General features: G+C 39.9%; 1 protein-coding gene across 3 annotated transcripts in view; it reads right to left on the reverse strand.

Moving 5' to 3' along the window:
• Positions 1–16,782: 16,782 nt before the first annotated feature.
• The window catches only part of LOC147463370 (uncharacterized), a 38,718-nt gene continuing 32,593 nt past the window's right edge, over positions 16,783–22,907 (reverse strand). For 2 of the 3 annotated variants that reach the window (XM_086488418.1, XM_086488444.1), the window contains exons 12-13: positions 17,457–17,551; positions 16,783–17,369 (exon numbers count right to left, since the gene is read on the reverse strand). In XM_086488418.1, coding sequence (XP_086344544.1) covers positions 17,285–17,369; positions 17,457–17,551 — 180 coding nt within the window. In that variant the 3' untranslated portion in view covers positions 16,783–17,284. Of the gene's footprint in view, positions 17,370–17,456; positions 17,552–22,907 lie in introns of those variants that run through there. The other variant, XM_086488436.1, reaches the window with a different exon arrangement.

The raw sequence follows: 22,907 nt of genomic DNA on the forward strand, positions 1-22,907 counted from the left end.
GTCACTAGGTTCACAATGGAGATGGCATAGCTGTCGGTTGGTTACGTCATGCCCTTTTCAAGGATAGGGAAGGACGTGAGCTGTTTTTACGTCGTATGCCGACCTTCTTTGAAACATTTTCGGATAGCCACTTTGAAGGTCAATTCTACTGAAGTGGGAAGAACCTTGTACCTTATCCAATATATACTCTATGTGATGATAGCCACTTTTAAGGTCAATTTTATTGAAGAAATTGATTCTTTAATGTCCTCTTATTCAGTGCATGATAGTCCACAAACATATGATGGTAGGACCCATCCTTCTTTTGCAAAAAAGCACATGTGAGCAAAAAGGAGATGAACTTGGATGTACCATTCCCTTTTTTGTAAGCTCATTAACTTGTGAGATAATCTCCTCTTGTTGTGCATGGGAAACATGATAAAGAGGTCTATTATGAGAAGTAGTTTCAGGCACTAACTCAATCTTATGGTCATCATTCCCTATTGAGGGAGATAATTCACTTGGGATAGAGTCTACAAAGCAATCACTATATGATTGAAGGAAATATATGTGATTCATTTCATCATTAGAACATGGCTTACTATTAGATTCCATAGTAGTGGGATAGAAGTCTTTGAACAAAACCATATACAAGAAAAGAGAAGACTTTATTGAAATTTGTATAGATACATGTGTAACCATTAGAATTGTACCTCCCTTTTGTTTAGTACTAAGACTCATAGCTTTAGCTCTATGATGAAAACTTATGGCTCTATTAGGATACTTAATTTGATCAACCATGCAATTAAACCATGGATTTGTTAGAAATACATCCCGATGGAGAAAAGAGATACAAAGAATTCTTCTTGGTCAACGTAGTTGTGTACATGGAGCCTTATCTTTTCAATTAATGGTGTGATTGGAACTTGTTCCAATTTAAGGTCTAAATGCATTAAGTGCCATACCCAATTCTTATACCCAAATTTTGAGCTAACTCAACCGAAATCAAATCAAAGAGAATGAAGGCACTTTGATCCCTAACCCTACCCCACGCATACCATAGTTGAGTGGCTTCTTGATTGACCTCTATAGGACAAGAGACATGGTTGGCATTAGGAGAGCCCTTCTTGGTAGTTTTTGTAGGGCATACACGATAGGTGTGCGCTTGGTCTACACACTTAAAACACCAATTTTCTTGAAAAATGCACTCATTGCAAGGATCCTTCTCACTCTTCTCAGATGCCTTATCTTTATAAGGCATCTTGTTGGAAGAGAATATCTTGGTAGCAACCAAGATATGAAGTGGTGGATGACTTCTAAGATTGTCTTTGGCTTTTGCACATTAACATATGTGCGCATATCCTCAGAAAGCCCTGCACAATATTGTTGATTTTGCTCTAAGAAGTCAATTATTTCTAAGAAAATAGCTTTGAAATGGTGATCCCAAAACTTGTCTGCATACATTTAAATCGACCCCCCTTTCTTGGGGGCTCAAGGCCACGCCAAATCCCTAAGCACATTTTCTTTGGCTTCATCGATGAAGAATTTCCAAATAGCAATTCTATGTTCTTTCCTAGTCCCTTGGATTCACATACTAGCCCACCAATGACAAGAACCTGATTTTTGAGGCAGAGCCCTTGTGGTAAGAACCGTGCCATGTGCAAACATCAACCCTTGGACCATGGGTCTTAAATTGGGATTGTGTTGTGCTTCATGCAATCTTTGTACTAAATAACTTTTTGCATGAGTTCTTTTGTGCCAAAGCTTCATCTTTCTTAAACTTTCGATGACAATTTCTCTCATTTGGTGGATGGTTCGCCATGGTTATCTTTAAAAACCTTATGCCTTTTTTTTCTCTTTTATTTCAATCAAGTAGCTTAGAAGCTAAAGAAAAGAGTACTACTCCCAAAGAGTATATGCTAGAACCATTTTCTACCCTCTTCAAAAGAGAAAAACCTTATAGTCTTTGATACCAATGAAATCTTTTCTAATTTTAGATTGTTTTATGTGTAAAATCACTTTATCACATGTTACAGTTTTAAGCGCATAACCAAACATCATTTCCACATACATATTCAAAGTAGCATGCTTATAACCAAAATTAAGGAAAAGATTTTTAATTGATACATGAGACAACACAAGACTAAGGGCCAAAATTTCATAAGGCTTAAACCCCCCCCCCCCCCCCCCCCCCCCCCCCCCCCCCCTCTCTTTCAAAAGGCTTTTCATTCCTCATGCTCTTGGAGCTCTTTAGAGTAAAGATAAGCTTGAGTATACATAGGACCATGGAGACTCTAAGATCTCCATGACCCAAGGAGCTTAGCAACTTTCTTGATTATCATTTGTCTTTCTCCTCCTCTTCATCAATGAATGCTCAAAATAAGTATATAGCAAAAAAAAGGAGTAAAATCTATAGGGCTTTGATCATGATTTTGAACAAAAGAAGCTCCATTGCATGGTAGTATTATAGGGAATACTAGTAGAGGTTCTGAAATTTTAGACAATCTTTGAGAATCTCGTAAGATGACCTCTATAATTTTAGAACTAACTCTTGTTTTCTTCTACAAAGTTACAGAGTGTAAGAAGAAATTAATTTTGACTTTTAAATTTTCTCCATCCAACCTTGTATGAAGGAGTTATGCCCGATCTAGTGAAGATTACTTTTCCCCCTCCCTTTTCAACAATAGTAACTTTTAATTTCTAAGAGGAGGTGGAAGAGTCAAAAGTTTTAAAGTATGAACGTCGAGGTTTAGGGAATACTAGTAGAGGTCCTGAAATTTTAGACAGTTTTTGAAAACCTTATGAGATGACGTCTAAAATTTTAGAATTAGCTCTTGTTTTCTTCTACAAATTTGCAAAGCTTGAAAAGAGCTAAACTCAGATTTTAATTTTTTTGCAATCCAACCTTGTATGAGGGAGTTGTACCTGATTTAGTGAAGATTACTTTTTATCCTCCCTTTTCAAAAATAGTAGCTTTGAATGTATAGGAGGAGGTGAAAGCGTCAAAAGTATGAATGTGGAGGATTAACGTTTTAGGCCCTCATGCACATCCACATGCCCTACTCGCTTTGCTTCCAATTCTCACCCATCTTAAGATGTTTTTGCAATTTTGAGTCTCCTAGAATTCTTATGAGATCTTAAGAGAAATTTTCATGCACATATAAAGTGGCATTCATTTTTTGACACTTACTTCTAGCCATTAGTGTACTTTCTTGCTTGCCTCATTGTCCCTTTGACATGTGCTTTTTTGTCTCGCGAACGGTGTCCTTGAGGGGATCGCTACAATAAAAAATACATAATACATGGATTCAACATTAGGGATCATTTTGTTCTATATTTTCTCACATTTTTCACATACAAAAGAGTGTTGAAAAAATGATCTTGGAACAAAAATTGAGTAGAAAAATTCACAACTAAGGGGTTTTATAATTGGTCCTTAAGCATATGCGATATATAAACTTTACATTTAGTGAAGCCCCCCCCCCCCCCCCCCCCCCCCCCCCCTTTTGAGTTTTTTATGCTTTCTCTCTCTAAAATAGTCATTTCTAGAGAGAGAAATGCCATGGTAAAGCCTTAAATTCATCAAAATAAAATTTGGATGACATTTTTGGGTCTATGGGTACAGATACTATGATCTCCTTCTATAATAAGTACCTTTCATCAATGAAAAAATGATTCTAATGATTCATCTACCTATTCAATTTATTACTTGCCAAAGGATTTATGCGTGTTGAGTTAACATTGTTGCTGAGTCAAATGAGCTAGCTTTGTTGGTTAAACACTTTATAACGATGTGAAGCTAAGATAATTAATCTTTAGCACTCTACTTAGAGCGTATGCTACCACATTACATCGTTTTTCATGATATGAAAGCTTTTAATCATACTTTTAAAGGAATTTTTCTCTCTAGCATTGCTTTCCTTCAAATCCATTTGAGATGTAGATCATTTGATACTCATGACCAAATACAGTCTCAAACCCATGTAAATAGGGTCACTCGTCCTTTTGATCATGGATATTTGCATATAGCTCTCTCTCATAAGAAATTTAGAACTCAACGAAGTAATTTTGCCTAGCCCTATTCTAATTTTTACTCTTAAAAAGCCACGGGTCTACCATCTTGAGTTAGAATTGTGTCAATTGCCCATTCACTAGCATTTGTTTCTAACATTACGGGTTTGTGAGGATCCAAAATCTATAAGACAAGAGTAATAGCGCACACAAAAATTTTGTAAGCTTTGTAAGATTCATAATAGATCATCGTTTTTTGAGGAACTCTAACCTCAAAATGCTACTATAAAACTCTATCACTACAAGCATGAGCTCTGTGCACGGGTTCGGAAGCTCTAATGAGGCTAGGGCATATTCGAGCATGGTGGGCACAATGGCAGAGGTGACTGGGATCTGCCACTGTGTGCACTATACAAGAAAAGAGAAGACTATTGATTTTTGTATAGATACATGTGATACCATTAGAATTGTACCTCCCTTCCCTTAGTACTAAGACTTAAAGCTATAGCTCTATGATGAAAACTTATGGCTCTATTAGGATACTTAATTTGATCAACCATGCAATTAAACCATGGATATCTTAGAAATACATCCCCATGGAGAAAAGAGATACAAAGAATTCTTCTTGGTCAACGTAGCTTTGTACATGGAGCCTTAGCTTTCCAATTTATGGTGTAATTGGAACTTGTTCCACTTTAAGGTCCAAATGCATCAAGTGTCAGTCCCAATTCTTTAATTCTTATACCAACTCAACTAAAAGCAAATCAAAGAGAATGAAGGTACTTTGATCCCTAACCCTACCCCATGCATAACATAGTTTAGTGGCTTCTTGATTGACCTCTACAAGACAAGAGACATGGTTGGCATAAGGAGAGCCCTTCTTGGCAGTTTTTGTGGGGCATACACGATAGGTGTGCCCTTGGTCTCCACATTTAAAACACCAATTTTCTTGAAAAATGCACTCATTGCAAGGAGCCTTCTCACTCTTCTCATATGCATTATCTTTATAAGGAATCTTGCTGGAAGAGAATATCTTGGTAATTGTTGGGGTATAAAGCCCAATGTGGTCGCCTAGGTAAGTGGGCGGGCCGTCAGGTATGTACACATATTCTTTTGTTAAAACCTAATAAGAACTCACTATGCTCTACACATTACAGTAGAGCGAGTTCACCATATCGTCGTGCTCTTCTTCTCGCACTCTCTCTCGCGTCGCACTTCCGCTCGTCCTCCTTCAACTGGTATCAGAGCTCAGATCGAGGCTCGGGGCAGCATTTGCAGGTAGCCAGAGTTACCTGCTCAGATTGGAGTGAGATTAGACAGGCAAAGACGCGGCCCCAAATCCTGTAGGAAAGCTTGCAACTTTGCAACTTTGGGGTTTCGGCCTACGACTGCAGGTGCTGAGGATATCGGCACTCCCAGAGTGCTGATTTGTGGTTGTCTACACATCGAAGGACGGCTCACAGTTCTTGGAGGTGTGTCACATACGACACGGGCGCATCTATACACAGACTGTTGGCGACATCCACTAGTTCATCAGGTAGCTTGTGTTTGCTGCTTGATATTCCAGATTTCATCCTGACATTGCAGGTACTTCCACATGGGATGTATTGTCAGAGATGATGTATGTCTGTTGAGGGTTTGTTGGCTGTGAGTCACACAGCAAACAACCGCCGCAGCGGTTACAGCATATAGTGGGAAATTTGTGGATGTATGACTTTGTGGGAAGTCTATGTATTGTCAGATTTACTATAGCCTTTGTTGAGGGTCGAGTGAGGTTTTATTGAGCTGGGGGATTCTCGAATGTTGAGATCCTTTCGGTGATACAGGTCTTGGAGCGATCCCTCGAGCACCCTTAGATAGGCAGCTAGGATGTATTGACTGTGAGTTAGACAGTTGGGATTGCATCTTTGCTTTACTGCCGTTGAGGCATTGTCACAGTCTATGCTTACAGGACAGTGACAGGTTAGTGAGAGACAGTACAAGTGCAGGACAGGTTTACCCACAGCTTACAGTGTCAGAGAGGCAGTGGTTTTTTGAGTTGTTTTTGGTCTGTTTTTTTAGTACACCATAGCCATTTTACAAAGGAGACTCTGCCAAAATTTCTACAGAATCTAAAGCTTTCTTGGTTCATTTGACAGGTTGATATTGGTTCAGAGGTCAATTTACAGGGGAAACTCTTCCGAATTTTTCCCGGGAAAGTAAACTACTGTGAAGCGTAGCTATGGCTGGATCACGGGACACTGCTCTCTACAATATCAAGAAGCTGGATGGAACCAATTTCCCATTGTGGAAGAAGCAGATTTGGCACGTGTTGGTACAAAAGAAGCAGATAAAATCTATAAATCTCAAGGGGATAAAACCAGAAGATATGGACGAAGATGAATGGAGCGAAATGGATGAAGTGGCACTTTCTACCATTATGCTGACTTTGGCAGAAAGCGTTTACTTCAATGTAGCAGACGAGATGTCGGCTTATGAAGCATGGACAAAGCTGAGTGATCTTTATGAGAAGCAGAGTGCAGCTTCACAGGTATACTGGCTTAAGAAGCTTGTTGACTTGAAGATGAAAGAAGGGACACCTATGTCCAATCATCTGAATGAATTCAACACCATCTACAGTCAATTGTTAGCTCAAGGTGTCAAGTTTGATGAACCTGTTAGAGCTATGTTCCTGTTGATCACATTGCTGGAAAGTTGGGACACTTTTCGCACAGCTTTGAGTAATTTTGCACCTCCAGATGGTTTGACCATAGCAGGTGTAGAAGGCAGTCTGCTTACTGAAGAAACCAACAGAAAGACAATGGACAAAGGCAAAGGAGCAACCTTAGTTGTCAAGGGAAGGACCAAAGAAAAGTACAAAGGTGGAAAGAGGAATCAGTCTCGTAGCAAGTCCCGCAGTGCTAAAGGCAAGAGTGACATAGAATGCTACCATTGTGGAAAGAAGGGTCACATGAAAAGAGACTGCAGAGAATGGAAAGCAGAAAAAGGCAAAGAGAAAGCTGAAGACAATGGTGAGAAGAACAAGTCCTCAGTGAAGATTCAAGAAATAAATGTGACAAACATTGTTGCAGAGGATGACAGTCTAGTGTCATGAGACATCTACTTCTTGAAAAATACAATGGACTCAGCTCTTCTTACAGCATCTGATGGAAATGCACTGAGTGACTGGATTATAGACTCAGGGGCATCACTTCATGTGTCTCCAAACAAGGAGTGGTTTACCTCTTATGTGACCACTAAAGATCATGTTCGGCTAGGCAATGGGCAGACATGTGAGATCTTAGGTATTGGAGATGTTCAATTGAAGTTTCAGAATGGCTCTTTTTTCACGCTGAAAAATGTGAGACATGTTCCCGCAATTACAAAGAGCTTGATCAGCACAGGTTTACTTGATGATGCTGGCTACGTCACCACTTTTGGACAGAACATGTGGAAGATATCCAAGGGTTCTATGACAGTAGCACATGGAGTAAAGTCTGGAGGACTTTACATGATTTATGTATCAAATGTCTCTAAGAATGTAATCAATGTAACCGAGCAGCCGAACGTTTCTTTGTGGGGCAAGGAAGATTTGGTATGCCAGTTGTTAAAGAGTTTTTATGGCTTAAAACAATCTCTAAGGGCATGGTACCATAAGTTCCACAAGTTTATGCTTTCTCGAGGCTACAAACGTAGTGAGTTCGATCATTGTCTATATACAAAGAAGGCTAAGGATGGCAGTTGGCTGATCCGCACTTGGAAGAAATTTCAGCTTTGAAGTCAAAGATGGCAAAATCGTTTGACATGAAAGACATGGGTGAGGCAAGTCATATTCTTGGTATGCGCATTGAGAGATATAGATCAAAGAAGTTGATTTGGTTATCTCAAACAGAGTATATTGACAAGGTTTTGCAACGTTTCAATATGGAGAAGGGAAAGGCATTGAGTGTTCCATTGCCACCATATGTGAAACTTAGCAAACAAGATTGTCCTGTGTCTGAGGAAGAACGGGCTGAAATGGATAAGATTCCATATGCATCTCCAGTGGGTATTTTAATGTATGCAATGATTTCTACTCGCCTAGACATTGCATTTGCAGTGGGAGTAGTAAGTCGATACATGTCAAACCCAAGCAAGAAACATTGGGAGGCAGTGAAAGGAATATTAAGATACTTGAAAGCTACAAAGAGTATGCGTATATGCTATGGGAGTCAGGAGCTAAGTGTAAAGGGTTTTACAGACTCAGATTATGCAGGTGACTTAGACAACCGAAGGTCTACTTCAGGGTATGTCTTTACATTGGCTGGTGGAGCAGTATCATGGCGTTCTAGATTACAAGATTTTGTTACTCAGTCTACTACAGAGGCTGAATATGTTGCAGCATCAGAGGCATGCAAAGAATCAATTTGGCTTAATCGACTAGTAACAGATTTGGGAATCAACGAAGAGATGCCTGTGTTATATTGTGATAGTCAGAGTGCTATACAATTGGCTCTCAATCCAATTTATCACTCAAAGACAAAGCATGTGGATGTGAAGTATCATTTCATCAGGGAAATGCTCGAGGATAAGCAAATTCAGCTTGTCAAAGTTCACACCACAGAAAATCCTACTGATCTACTTACAAAAGGACTTCCCTCAGAGAGCTTTGCGCATTTTCGCAAGCAGTTGGGTGTAGGGTAGTACATCACTTCTCTACATCTCTTGTATATTAGCTTGTATAGTAGCTTCTCTCACACTTAAAGTACCACATTGGACTTTAAGGGGGAGGTTGTTGGGGTATAAAGCCCAATGTGGTCGCCCAGGTAAGTGGGTGGGCCACCAGGTATGTGCACATATTATTTTGTTAAAACCTAATAAGAACTCACTATGCTCTACACATTACAGTAGAGCGAGTTCACCATATCCTCGTGCTCTTCTTCTCGCACTCTCTCTCGCGTCGCACTTCCGCTCGTACTCCTTCAGTAACAACCAAGATATGAAGTGGTGGATGACTTCTAAGATTGTCTTTGGCTTTTGCACATTAACTTATGTGTGCATATCCTCAGAAAGCCTTGCACAATATTGTTGATTTTGCTCTAAGAAGTCAATTATTTCTAAGATAGTAGCTTTGAAATGGTGATCCCAAAACTTGTATGCATACATTTGAATCAACCCTCCTTTCTCGGGGGCTTAAGGCCACGCCAAGCCCCTAAGCACATTGTCTTTGTCTTCATCGGGATAAAGAATTTCCATAAAATAGCAATTCTACATTCTTTCCTAGATGATTCATCTACCTATTCAATTCATTATTTGCCAAAGGATTTATGCATGCTGAGTTAACATTGTTGCTGAGTCCAAAAGACGTAGCTTTGTTGGTTGAACGCTTATCCTGCGTGACCCGAGTCATGGGTTCAAATGCGACGAGGCGACCCTGATAGTGCTCACGAATGCTCATTGGATCATGCGAGTGGGGATGCTTGTGCTGCTACAAAAAACAACATTGTTGCTTCCTCAAAAGGGATAAAGATCTCTCCTTTTTACAAGATTCCACACCTGAGAGTATATTGGATCATGCTCACACTTGCCCTTAAGGGATTCAAATAACTCACTTTATAACGATGTGAATCTAAGATAAATAATTTTTAGCACTCTACTTAGAGCGTATGCTACCACATTATATCGTTTTTTCATGATATCGAAGCTTTTAATCATCCTTTTGAAGGATTTTTTATGTTTAGCGGTGCTTTCCTTCAGATCCATTTGAGATGTAAATCATTTAATACTCATGACCAAATACAGTCTCAAACCCATGTAAATAGGGTCACTTGTTCTGTTGATCATGGATATAGTTCTCTCTCATAAGCCACAAGTCTACCATCTTGAATTAAAATTGTCTCAATTGCCCAATGACTAGCATTTATTTCTAACATTAAGGGTTTGTGAGGATCCACAATCTATAAGACAAGAGTAATAGTACACACAAACATTTTGTAAGCTTTGTAAGATTCGTAATAGATCATAGGAACCGTAACCTCAACATGCTACTATAAAACTCTATAATGAGCTCTGTGCACGGGTTCGGAAGCTCTAATGAGGCTAGGGCATATTCGAGCAGGGGAACCCTGGATGTACTTTGCCCGGTGCCTCTTCTGCCTTCCTCAACCTCGTATTTTTGCCTGCAGTGGCTCAGCAACAGCCCCCCTTCTTTCAAAGGGCCTTAGTGGTGGGTGTGAGTTATCTATTTCTTGGTGTTGTCGATCGGCACAAGGCCATCATGTGGCGGGTGCTAACTCCGTGGTAGCAACAATTGGCTTTGATTGGTCTATGTGATGGTGCTTGGCTCTCCACAAAAGCACGACGGGTTTTGTGTTTTGGCTTCCCGAACGCGGTCCTACATTGGTGTCAAAGAGCGGTCCAACTTCTCCCCTTGCGACAAGCTTCTCATTCGATATGCTTCTCTGGCTTTGTGTGGGAGGGTACCTATTCTATGGCACGAGGTTTGTGCCCTGTGGCAACCATGCAATTTGTTTTGTGGTATTGTCTATGATGGTATTCTTTGTATCTTGGGTTTGAGAGCTCCCTGCTGCAAAAGCCCTCAAGACTTCTGTGCAAGTGGCTCCCTTATTGCCCATGGACCCTTGAAATTTTTTTGGTCATGGCTCAAGTTGAGCATGGCGCTGATGTACGGGTTTTTTCTTAATATCACAAGAAGATTTAGAAATTTTCTCATGTAGGAAAACGGAGTCTTTTCCAGTGTTTTTCATACAATGAATAACATCATGAGCTTCTGCTCGAGAGGCACCGCATACCTAGCTAGGTACGATTGGGGGCAGGGGACCCCCGGCCCCCCCACCGGGCCGGTGGTCCCTTGCCCCCAATCGTACCTAGCTAGGCATGCAGTGCCTCCCTCACAAAAGCTCATGATGTTGAGGTAAGTCACGATGTGGAAATTATTGTGAGAATTGGTCCAAAACCTCTTGTGTATAACCTCTCACATAATGTGAGATTTGCTATTCAAAAAAAAGAGGAGCAATAGTAAAATCTACCTAAAGCCTATCAAAGTCTTATTGTTTCTCTTCTTCCTTGAGGCATTGATTGGTTTGTCATGGGAAGTGTTAGCTTAATAGATTTATTTGCAATATTAGCTAGGCAACTCAAGAAAATCACATAAATCTATTGGCTTGTGGAAGAACTTCATTCCTCAACCATGCTTGGATCCATCCAAAGAGATTACATAGAAATAATTGTTGTATTTGTGTCTCTAAAACATACTTGTGTTCCTTTGTATTGAGATTGCCTTCAAAGAGAAGTTCAAAAACACTAGAAAGATGTTCCAAGTTCTCCACTTCGAAAAGAAATAGATGAGAAAAAAACAAACTTATCGAAGTGTAGATGCAAGAGACTATCTATTAACAATCTTCTTCTTTTTGCATAACTCACGAACGTGAGTTTATTATATTAGAAACTGAATGGCATAACCAAAAATCAGGTGTGCATTAAGACACGATTCTAAACATGTTTGTTTATTATGCATGGTATCTCAAACATCAATCAATCTCAAAAACTTATTGTGTGCCTCACAATCAATTAAACAATTCATCACAACAGTGCATAGAACCATCTTGCTTCTTCACCAAAAAAAATTAGTGAAACCCATGAAGGACTATTAGAATTAATTAAGCCACATTGGAGGTAGTTAGCTAACTCACATTCCACCTCCTTAGCTGTAACAGAGCCATTTGCTCCATCAGGGGGCTCAATAGGCTCTATTTCATAAGAAAATGTTTGAGGAAGTCCCCTTGTACAAGGAGATGGACTTGGGCAAAGGGTCGGACCATATTTTGAGAATTTGTGGCATCCTTATGGTAATGTCCCATTCTTTCTCAAGCCGCAAGACTCAATCCAAATGAGATGTTCAATGTTGCTCATGCAACATGTCAAAGGAGCAAGTAGATCCATCACTTGCAAACCTTGCTCACAAACAAAATTCGCATCCACATCAAGAACTACATTTGGGTTGTGATGCATTTCTCTCCACTTTTATAGAAGAGGATGTGCATTATCCTAGTTGCACTCAATTTCGTGGCCACTTTATATATGAGATCATCAAGATCTGGTATGTGGTATGGTAGTGCACCTCATTTGGCTTCATGCATCTATGCAACATCTATATTGTATAGATGTTTCACCATGCTTAATAAGAGCATGCTTGCTGAGAAGAAGTTCAAGAAGTCCAAGAGGCAGTATATGAGGCCAATATCTTCTAGCTCTACAAGTCAAGGAAAAGGTGGATATTTCTTGCTAAAAAAAAGTAATTATCCTTGAGAAGGTTTAAGATTGGGGATAGATTATCTGTGTGGCATAAAATTTACCCATAACTTGCCTATCTTTTGTGATAAGATTTAACTTGTCTATCTTTTGTGATAAGATTTAACTTGTTGCATAGTTTTCTTACATTATAAGGCAAGTGAACCAAAGGGATAAGTTATGCAAATGAGGTGATAGAACTATGGCCACAATGTCCAAACCTAAAGCAATTCCATGCAACGATAAGCAATTACAAAACTTTTTTAATTTTAGAAAATTCCAACGGGGTTCCTTGGTATGTAATTTATTTATTTTTTTGGTGGGAGGGACCCGGGGGGTGGCGGCAATCCAACTTGGTTTTGCACACCACGTTGGACCCCCCATTTTTGCATATTTTGGGTTTGCCTAGGTTTTGCCCAAATTCATGAGGAGGGGCAACACAATAAAGAGGCCCATCGATCAAGATATCATGATGTGCTCTAGGGCTCTAAAAGATAATAACACGAAAAAGAACCCCTTCAACCCATAGTATGATCCTTATAGCCACTTTGTTTTGGAAGTCGCGTGCTTTCCTCCGATTAGGTTTATTCTTCAAAATTTAAGAAACATAAGGAAAATGGAAGTGGCAATTCAAATTTTGGTGTTTTGGACACCATGGTTGTGGATGGAGTGCCCAAAAGCCTAATTTGGACACCTAGAGAGAAGAAAACTTTAAAAAATAGTCCAAAAAAGGGGGCTCTAGTCCAATACGGGGTCAATAACCTCCCATTTTTTAGGCTTCTCATTGTTCACCCACTTTAAATCCTTTTTTCTCTTTGGTGTCCAAAATAGGTAAGGTTGGAATCATGCTTGGAGTTTTTGGGTGTTCTAAGTGCAACAGTGGTATCAAGGACACCAAATTTTGAGTCCAATTCCACTTATTACTTGAGCAAGAAATTTTTAGGATATATTTAGCAAATATGGTAGATATTGTGCAAATCTTTAAGAACTTAAGAAGAAAATAAAATGAGCACTTTCAAAGTTGGTAGGAGATGAGCCATGCCTTCATACAATGATCTACTTTTCTACTAATGAGCCCTACTGCATACTTTATCCTTCACGTAAAGGTAGGGCTATCTTAAGGTTTTCAAGATTTATTAAGGCTTTTCAAGCCACCTCACGAAAATCAAAATTGGGTGTTCATGAGCATGCACAGGAAGTTTTGGACAAATTCTCATAATATTTCCCACATTGTGACTTACCTCAACATCATGAGCTTCTGTGAGGGAGGCGCTGCATACCTAGCTAGGTACGATTGGGGGCAGGGGACCGTCGGCCCGGTGGGGGGGCCGGGGTCCCCTGCCCCCAATAGTACCTAGCTAGGTATGCGGTGCCTATCGAGCAGAAGCTCATGATGTTATGCATTGTATGAAAAACACTGAGAAAGACTCTGTTTTCTTACATGAGAAAATTTCCAAATCTTCTTGTGATGACATGTAGCGTACTGCAAGCTTTTGTTCCTTGGATCTTGTTTTCATACAAGTACACTAGCTCTAGTCATGTGGATTGATAGAAATCCATTTCTATGCATACAATAAAAAGCATATGTTTGATAATTTGTTGAACATCTATTTGAGAACTTGTTTAGAATATCGTTTGAAATTTGTTTGGACCTATTGAAACTTTTCTAAACTTGTTCGAGCTTGATTAAACTTTGCACAGATCTAGTGAAATTTCAGACATGTTTGACTTTGTTTGAACTTCCTTGGATTGGAAAAGATCTAGAGATTTACGAGACCTGCTTTTGCGATTTTGACCGAGTGCAGTGGTTGAATAGAGTCCCAAAATTGCTTTTATGGTTATTGTTGTAGTTGGACAAGAGTACTAGGACCCATACTTTGTAGTTTGTGTAAGGTTGGGGTAGAGTCCCAAAACCTATTATGAGAATTACCCTAGACCCGGCTTAATGATCGGATATCGTCCCAGGTTGAATCTCCACGATTGGATAGTATTCCAAGATCGATTATGACAGTCTCACATTGAAAGGTTGGACATGAGCCCAAGGACATGTTTTACTTAGCCTGATAAAACGATTGGACATGTGCATCCGAGATCTTTTCAACAGATTTCATTGAGTGATTAGACACATATTCCACTCTATACAATAAATGTGACACTTGGGACTTATTTGTAGTCATTGCATGCATTTGTGTATATAATAGCATTGAGTATGTTCATTCAACTCATCTCATGCTAATAGTGTCTCCTGATATTTTGGGTAAGATGCAGCGTTCTAAGTATTAAGTTGACCAATAATTCGAGTCAACATGTGTTTCCAAATTATACACCATACTATATATGACATGTATTGCTAGTGTGTCTTCAAATTATACATCATATTATTCAAGGCTTATGGAATAAAAAATTCCTCAAATTTTTGAAGTCAATCAACGAATAATGCAATTTAAGGAAGGTGTAATCAAGGACGATTACTTTTCTCTAAGAGAGGGGTATGGCACAAATTGGATCGACCACACACACAACAAACTCTCTAGGGCCAAAGCGGTGGATTTAAATTAGAGCAAGCGTCCATCATTTGAGACGCAATTCACAATTCAAATCACAACAAGTTAAATGAAATTTGTTTATGTGCCAGTATTTTATGCTTTCTACATTGGGACAACTTTTTAGTGCTAGTTCTTAAAGCAAGAGACTAGTAGATGCTTTTAGTGTGCATCTACTAAATTAATTAGTTGGTTTATAAGCACTTGTAAAGATAAGAGTTGATATTTAGAGTTTTTTTGGAGCGTGTAAATTAAACAATGGGTTTCGGTTTAACTAAGATCAGTTATGTGTGGTTACATGGGAATGGCCATAAACATGCTTGCTTATTCGTGGCTCTTGACGTAAGGACCACTATTCTCTCAAGGGAGACTACGCTTTTCGGGGCCAAGTCAAAGTGTTCAAGTGTGAAGTGTTCATGTATAATGACATACAATTCTTGTGCATGATTCAAAAAAAGCACTCCACTCGATTTGATTTTGACCTATGCTTATTTGCACTTTGGAAAAACTATAGGTTTTTGTTATGATTCTTCAAAAAAACCTATGATTTCAGTATGTCAACTTTTTTTAATCTATATAGTTAAAGGGTCTTTGGAAACATTGCAAAGAGCACCCATGAAACTAATTTGGAGAGATCACCACTCATTTGTGAGGAAATCAAAAGCCCTCATAGAAGACGCTATTCGCACTTAAAAGCAAGAGGATGACAAGAAAGAGGATAAGGGCAAAGCTAAACTTAAACTCATTAAGGCGACCACCAACCATGACAAAATCCTCTTGTTAGCCTCTTTATTATTTGCAATGTTTCTTCATAATTATTTACCCAAAGGCATATCATTTCACATTCTTTCTTGGTAACATGTTTCTATTTCTTAGTAACATGTTTCTACACTTCAAGATCAAGTTGCAAGCAAAACCGAGCATTGTATGTCTGGTAAGTATGATAGATAAGATATAACAAAAATTGCCAAGCAAGAAGAACCTTGAGAAAGCCACAAGGTTGTGCTAATTTATCACCACCATTGATAAAGCAATTTGTTTCATTCACTTATCCATACCAAACAATGAAGGAGAAGATATAGCAAGAAGCTCCACCTCTCTCTCTCTCTCTCTCTCTCTCTCTCTCTGCATGCACAGTACCATTGCGCAATATTGTTGGCATCTGATCTACTTTCTGCCAAGGCTCCTCAATGAGTGCTTCACATACAGAACAACCATTCACATTTATTGCCGACTCCTTTGCTTATTGTTGCATTTCAAAGATATTCCACAGTAAAATTATTTATCTTACCATCATTTTTTTTAGTATGCTTCAGTCCTCATTGACCCTTCTAAAAGTGAGCTACAATTTCACAATATGAACAGGTCAACTTCGTCATGGCATTTTTCCAATGAGACCAGCTTCATGTGTACTTGTTGACACATTTTATGCTAGACAACCCAAAACCCATCTAAGTTAGCATATGCTCTTCCTTAAGAACTCGCTTTAGACTTACTTGCTATAGGCAATGAAATTTGAGGTTATTTGTTCACATTTGAATAAGTACATGTGTTTGCAGCTTTTGCTTAATCTTACCAATCAGGGCAGTATCATGCCGAGTTTAACAGGTTCTGTTAGCTTGCATTCATTTTTTGAGGTGCTTCTCATTACATTTATACCATTTGATTGATCCAAACACCCTAGCTACAAATATTTACAACACCCTGCTTGATTTGATTTTGACCTGAGTTTATTTGCGATTTGAAAATTTTGCAAGTTCTTTTTTATGACTTTACTGTCTATTAAGTTTTAATAAGACCTGTGAATTTCAACACCCCTTTTTTTGTATATCTGCTTGTAATAATGTTCTTTGGAAACACTCTAGAGATTACCCATTGAACTAAACCAAAGGCCCTTGCACAAAGATCTGTGTTCTCAACAGATTTCCAATGTTCCATCAGTTCTCCGCCACAATTTTCCTGAGAAGACTTTTTTGGCAGATTGTGCACATTAATTCTCTCTTTGCATTGCTATATCCCATGAATTGCATTTTTGGGTCAATGGCTTAAAATCATACAAAAACAGCCTTAAGAATGTATGAGACAAATACCAATGTTTCAACAAGGATTCCTAGTCAAAAGTGTTCAAGACAAAAGGGTCGTTTATCTAATCTAGACAACTATCTGCAACCATCTCATTTTTTTGGTATTGTGGTAGAAGTGGGTACAAAAACCCACCCAACATTCTTTTGCTTCCATTTATCTTGCTTGAGGCCCGGCGTCGCAAGAGAGACGGGCATTCCAAACGCACCTCCAGTCTTGATTGTGTTAGCTGATATAAATCAATATTGTACAAGGGCTATCCATAGCACAAGAATTTCCCTACATATACATCAAATTAGAGAAATGCTACCGAGTGTTGCATCCCTAGTAATTTCCCTCATAAGTCTTCAAATTTGGTAGCACCTGCTTTAGATGAGAGATCACCTTTATTTTTAAATTTATTAATTAGGCCCACCTGGGGCATGTTCTTGCATCTCCTTCAGTTGATCCATTAGATCCTGAAAAGTCGGTCGAAGTCTAGGCTCACTGCTCACAAGCATCACACGTTTATCAGTTCATGTATGACAATTAGTCGGCATTGTCGCTGTTTATCCAATCCATGCTTCTTAGTACCTATGCATACACTCCTGGATGATGCGGCTCCACCCAAGGTCCAAATCAGCTGGTATTTGCAGCCTCTGATTCATGAAACCTACTACTCCTACTACCTGCATAGGACAAAAGGATTACTACTACACAAGCTCTCGGCTAAATTAAGTATATTGATCAATGCATAGTTCTACAGCCGCTTTAAGAGCTCTGATGCTGTTGTCTTCTAGTACATGGAGCCCATGGTTCTGCGGTCTTGTGAATGAAAGATAACTTGAAAATTTTTCATAACATGCTTGGGCATTTCCTATATTCATCCAGATAGATATTAAAACCAAACCTTAGCAGAAGATGAGCCTTTCAGCACTCTATGGACATTGGAATGCCACAGCACTTGACCAACGGTCTAACCTATCTTATCCCCAAGAAGGGTCATTCCCCGTATGGTTTTTGTTGAGATACCAGTCAATCTAGAGTGCCCCTTCGCTGATAAATAGATTTTTGAGACCTCAGCAGGCCCTTGAATCGCTTGCTTTCATGGTGAGGAATTCTGGTTTTGTGATGGTTTGGCTTTTGGACTTTGAGAAAGCCTATGATCATGCAGATTGAGGGACATATGATTTGCATGAGGCTTTCAAACTCATGGATAAATGGCCTTGCTGCACTCTTTAGTTAAGACTCAGGCTCATAGTCAGGTGCTTCTAACTGAAACGAGTCAGCAACGCTTCATGCTCTCTTAATCATTAGGTGGGCAGCCCAGGAATGGAGTTACATAACGAATGTGAGAAGTTGATAGATGCAATTTTGCAGATGATTTGGATGTTTTAGAATTGCCAAGAGGCAAATTGCGGTGGTGCCACTTGGGCTTTTTGGGGGGCTTAAGGGGCAACAATTAGTGCAAGACTGTTGTTGCCTTTGCGCTCCCTCTCGAAGGACGGCTTTCCGTGGATTCCACCAGGTAGTATGTAGATGGTGGGGACGGGCCTTAGTCGGGCGCTTACTCATAGTCAGGTTACATAGTCGGATCTGGTAATTAACATCTGTAATTACTGCAATAAATATAACAGTGTACAGTCAGTCCAGACCGGGTGGGTACCTATAAATAGGACCCGCTGCTTAATTTTGAGGGTCTGTCACTCCGTAAGCTACAGCGAATCTTTGTAATCATTGAGTTGTTGCTCCTATTGTTGCTTAGCTCTGTTGTATCAGAGCACCTGGTACCAAATGTACATTCCTTCAATATCTGTATACCAGATCTAGTTCTTGTGTCAACAGAGCTAAGCAACAATAGGAGCAACAACTCAATGATTACAAAGATTCGCTGTAGCTTACGGAGTGACAGACCTGGTATCAGAGCACCTGGTACCAAATGTACATTCCTTCAATATCTGTATACCAGATCTAGTTCTTGTGTCTAGTCTCTTGACTTTGTACTTTCATTTCGGTCTATATCTGATTTTCGTATTTGTTTGGAGTTTGAATCTGAATTTTTCTATTTGATCTGACATCTACTTTGAACTTCCAACCTAGAATAGCTATCAAAAGTGATCAAGCATGGTGAGCTTAATATCTTGACATAAACCTATCTCCCAATTGGAATTGTATCATTTTAAGGAAGGCAAGGATGTCTCGATGATAGCACTGACGAACCTGGAAGCAGCAAGCAGCGAATCAGGAGGAAATGTCAGGTGCTAGAGACAAAGAGGCCGGTACAAGCAATGGGCCGGGAAGAGGCAAGTATCAGAACACTGCTGGTAGGTGAAGAGGCAAAGCTGATTTTGCAAAGCACAATTTCAATTGCTATACGTGTAGAAAATATGGACACTTTGCAGCCTAACGTCCTGAGAGTACAAAGGCTGAGGTGGCTGAAGGGAAAGCAGTCGACCTAGTTCCGGTGTGTGCGATCACCAGGAGCGTTGGAGTCGTGATTGAAGAGTTCTGAGATGAGACAGTAAAAGGAAACGAAACAAATTGAAGAGGCTCAGAGATGGGAGAAGCAAAGGACCATCTGGAAGGCCAAGGAGGTTGACGAGTGGCAGGAGCAGAGGGCTTTGGTAGCCAAGATCACAAAGGATCTAGCTAAGAAGATGCCAAAGCAGCTAGAGTGCTCAGAAGTCAAGACCATCCAAAGGCTTTTGCCGAAGCTTCTAGAGGTTCTCCCAAGGAAGCTCCCAAAAAGTGAATCTCATAACAAGCTTGACCGAGGATAAGAAAACAAATCCAAGGATGGAAAATGTTCAACAATAACAATCTGATTCCTCACCAAAGGATCAATCAAAAACGAGGCACGGAAGGCCAGTAGCGGCATGGCACTACAAAGGCAATCATTCGGAGAGACGATCCTCCAGCTCAGAAAGCAGCTCTTGGAACGAGCAAGATGAAATCTATGTTAAGGTCTGCAAAAGGATTCAAAAGCTAACTTTAGAATTGGATGACATCAGACGTACCTTACCAGAGGCTACTAAGTTTATCAGAAAGCAGAGAAATAAATCATTAGAAGCTATGGCCGTGGATCTGTCTAAAATAAAGGATGATGAAGTGTCAATCATCCAGATAGACTACAAGCTAAGGAAACAGTCGCAACCACTGTCAAGTGTGATACTGGATGGCGGGGCTAGAGTGAACATCCTCGGAGAGCATGTCAAACAAAAGCTAGGAATTCAAGAAATGAAACAAGCTCCATTCACAATAAGGATGGTTGATCAGAGAGTAGTCCAGATGAGTGGCTTAGTCGAGAACCTACAAATCAGCGTGGGAAAGAAGAAGTTCAAAACCAGCTTTCTGCTTCTCGTCTACCAAGAGTCTATAGTATGTTCTTGGGTCGCCCTTGGCACAAAAGTGCAGGAGCCATCCATGATTATGCAAGCCAGACATTAACAATTCAGGGACCCAATAGGCGAATTCACTTAAAAACGAACAACGAAGAAGGCAATGAAGCCAGAGTAATTGTGTAGGAAATATGCCACGAAAAGGATCGAACGAATGCTGGCGTTGATGAATATATATTTCCGTTAGCAAAAATCGACTTGAATACGGTGCTACTGGATCGAGAGAGAGCAAAATGACAAAGGCAGTAGTATCCAGAATACTTCACTAAGTCTAACCCAAGAGAAAGGCGAGTAAATTTGGATAACAGGTCTCTAGAAGAATCAGGTCACATAGCTAAAGACTTCATACTAAACAAGGGTCACATGCAAACGATGCAAACACGCCTGATCGGAACAATGAATAGATAAATATAGAGGTAGGTCTAGCGGAACTAGGGAATCCCTTTAACGAATATGCAACAGGGATAAGGATGGATAAGGAAGTAGAATTACTGGCAAAAAAGGAAAGGTGGTGAACCAAATTGGTTATTGCGAGATAATTAAGAAATTGCAAAGTGGAATCTTGGTTCACATGAAAATCCGAAAATGGTCAAGATTAACAAACATCTGAAACCAGAGATAAAAGAAAAATCCAAGCAGCTATTCCAAAAGTATAAAGGTGTTTTTGCTTGTACAAACCCAAAAGGGGTAGATCTAGAGGTATGTCAACACAAGATACCACTGAAACCAGATGCACGACCAGTGAGGCTCCAGAGGTTTATAATGAATCCAAAGCCAAGCAGGTGAAAGAAGAGATCAAGAATTTGCTGAAAACAAGATCGGTCACACTTCCACTAGTTCTTCAAGGTTCAGTTTTCCTGTCCTCTCAACCATTTTCCTTCCAGTTGGGCACGCCAAATCATTACTTTGTGATAGTGGCAGAGTATGATGGCAGATGTTAGGGCTTTTTGCAAAACATCTGATATTTGCTTGAGGAAGGGCAGACCAACAGTAGTAGATATGACACCTCGGATCACCATACAACCATTGGGAGTTTTCATGAAGTGGGGTCTGGACTTCATGGGTCCATTCAAGAAGGTGACTTCGAGGAAGAATAAATACATTGTGATGGCCACATGTTATGTCAGCAAATGGGTGGAAGCAACAGCATCACCCAACAACACAGCAAAGTCGACAGCGTGGTTCTTCTATGAGCATGTTGTGTGTAGATATGGTTGTCCGATTGAGATAGTTTCAGACAAGGGAAACCATTTTATCAATGAAACAATCCAGATCCTGACTGAAATCTTCTCGATCAAGTACAGAAATCAACAACATACTATCCTAGATACAATGGACAAGCTGAGAGCTGTAACAAGACCATTCTGACCAAGATTGTGCAGAAGGAACCACATACCTGGGATGAGAAGCTTCAAACAGCATTATGGGCTTATACGACAGCATACAAGATCACAACTAGGATGACCACTTCGAACAGTGTACAGAACAAAGGCAGCAGTGCCTATGGAGTTTGTTGTTCCTAGCCTCTCAGGATGGCCATTGAACATGATATGGACTATAACTCAACATTGGAACTGACCAGATGAGCTGAGGTGTTGGATGAAATCAGACAAAGGGCAATGCTGGAAAAGGAAGTGGTCTGATAGAGAAGAAGGCATGACAGTAAGCTAAAGGTTAGGGAGTTCAAGAAAGGGGACTTGGTCTTACTATATCAGATGAAGTTAGGCCCAAAGAAACCTAATCTGAAAATAGCTTGGTCGGAATCATATGAGGTGGATTGGGTATTCTCGAACGGCACAGTCAGACTTAAGGATTTATCTCAACTCATGTTGCCTGGGGTCTATAACGAAGCAAAGATCAAGTTATACTACTCTAGACTAGTGAACCTCCAGCACCAGAAAACCAAAATAAAGAGTATGATTTTGAAGATCAACCATTGGATGTAACAAACTTGGACACTCCAAGTCAAGAATCAACCGCGACAGCACCAAATAACCACTTCAAAACAATTCACAGATCACCATAGATTTGCACTGGCCCGGCGGAGTTCCGTGCCTAGAGATATTGGCCCCAAAGACTGGCGCCCCTTTCGGTATTTCTTTTTGTATTAATCAATCATCAAAGTACAAGAGAGCGGTTAGGGTTTCACTCTCAGACTCTGCGTCCAGATGCCCTGAGAAGTGAGGCCCTCACCACTAATTTAAAGGTTACAAGGGATGCCCAAAAGCAGAGCCCCAAAAGCTTTTAAAATCAAAAGCATCAGTTCTCTCTCTCTCTCTTAGAGAGTCTTTTCTCTTTTTTTTTTATAAAAAAAAAGCAAAAGCAAAATTCGCGTCGCTCATCATTTTCCAAAAAAAAAAAATAATAATAATAATAATAATAATCCGCCTCCGCGATTTCCGGAATTTAGGGTTTGCAGGAATTTTAGGGTTTCTGGCAGAAATTAGGGTTTTTGCTGTCCGCCACGTCATCACTTTGTGACATTGGATCTGTTTATCATCGAACCAGACGTAGTTGGGACATTTGAAGGACAAGATGCAGGTGGTGATCTGAGGAAACCCAGAACCAAATGATTAAAAGTCAGAAGGCATCTGAATCTCATAACGGTCACACTGGCGGTGCATTAGAGACCGAATCTTTAGGAGTA

Source organism: Adiantum capillus-veneris, chromosome 2 (genome assembly GCF_014529385.1).
Source record: "Adiantum capillus-veneris isolate H3 chromosome 2, ASM1452938v2, whole genome shotgun sequence".
Taxonomy (NCBI): domain Eukaryota; kingdom Viridiplantae; phylum Streptophyta; class Polypodiopsida; order Polypodiales; family Pteridaceae; genus Adiantum; species Adiantum capillus-veneris.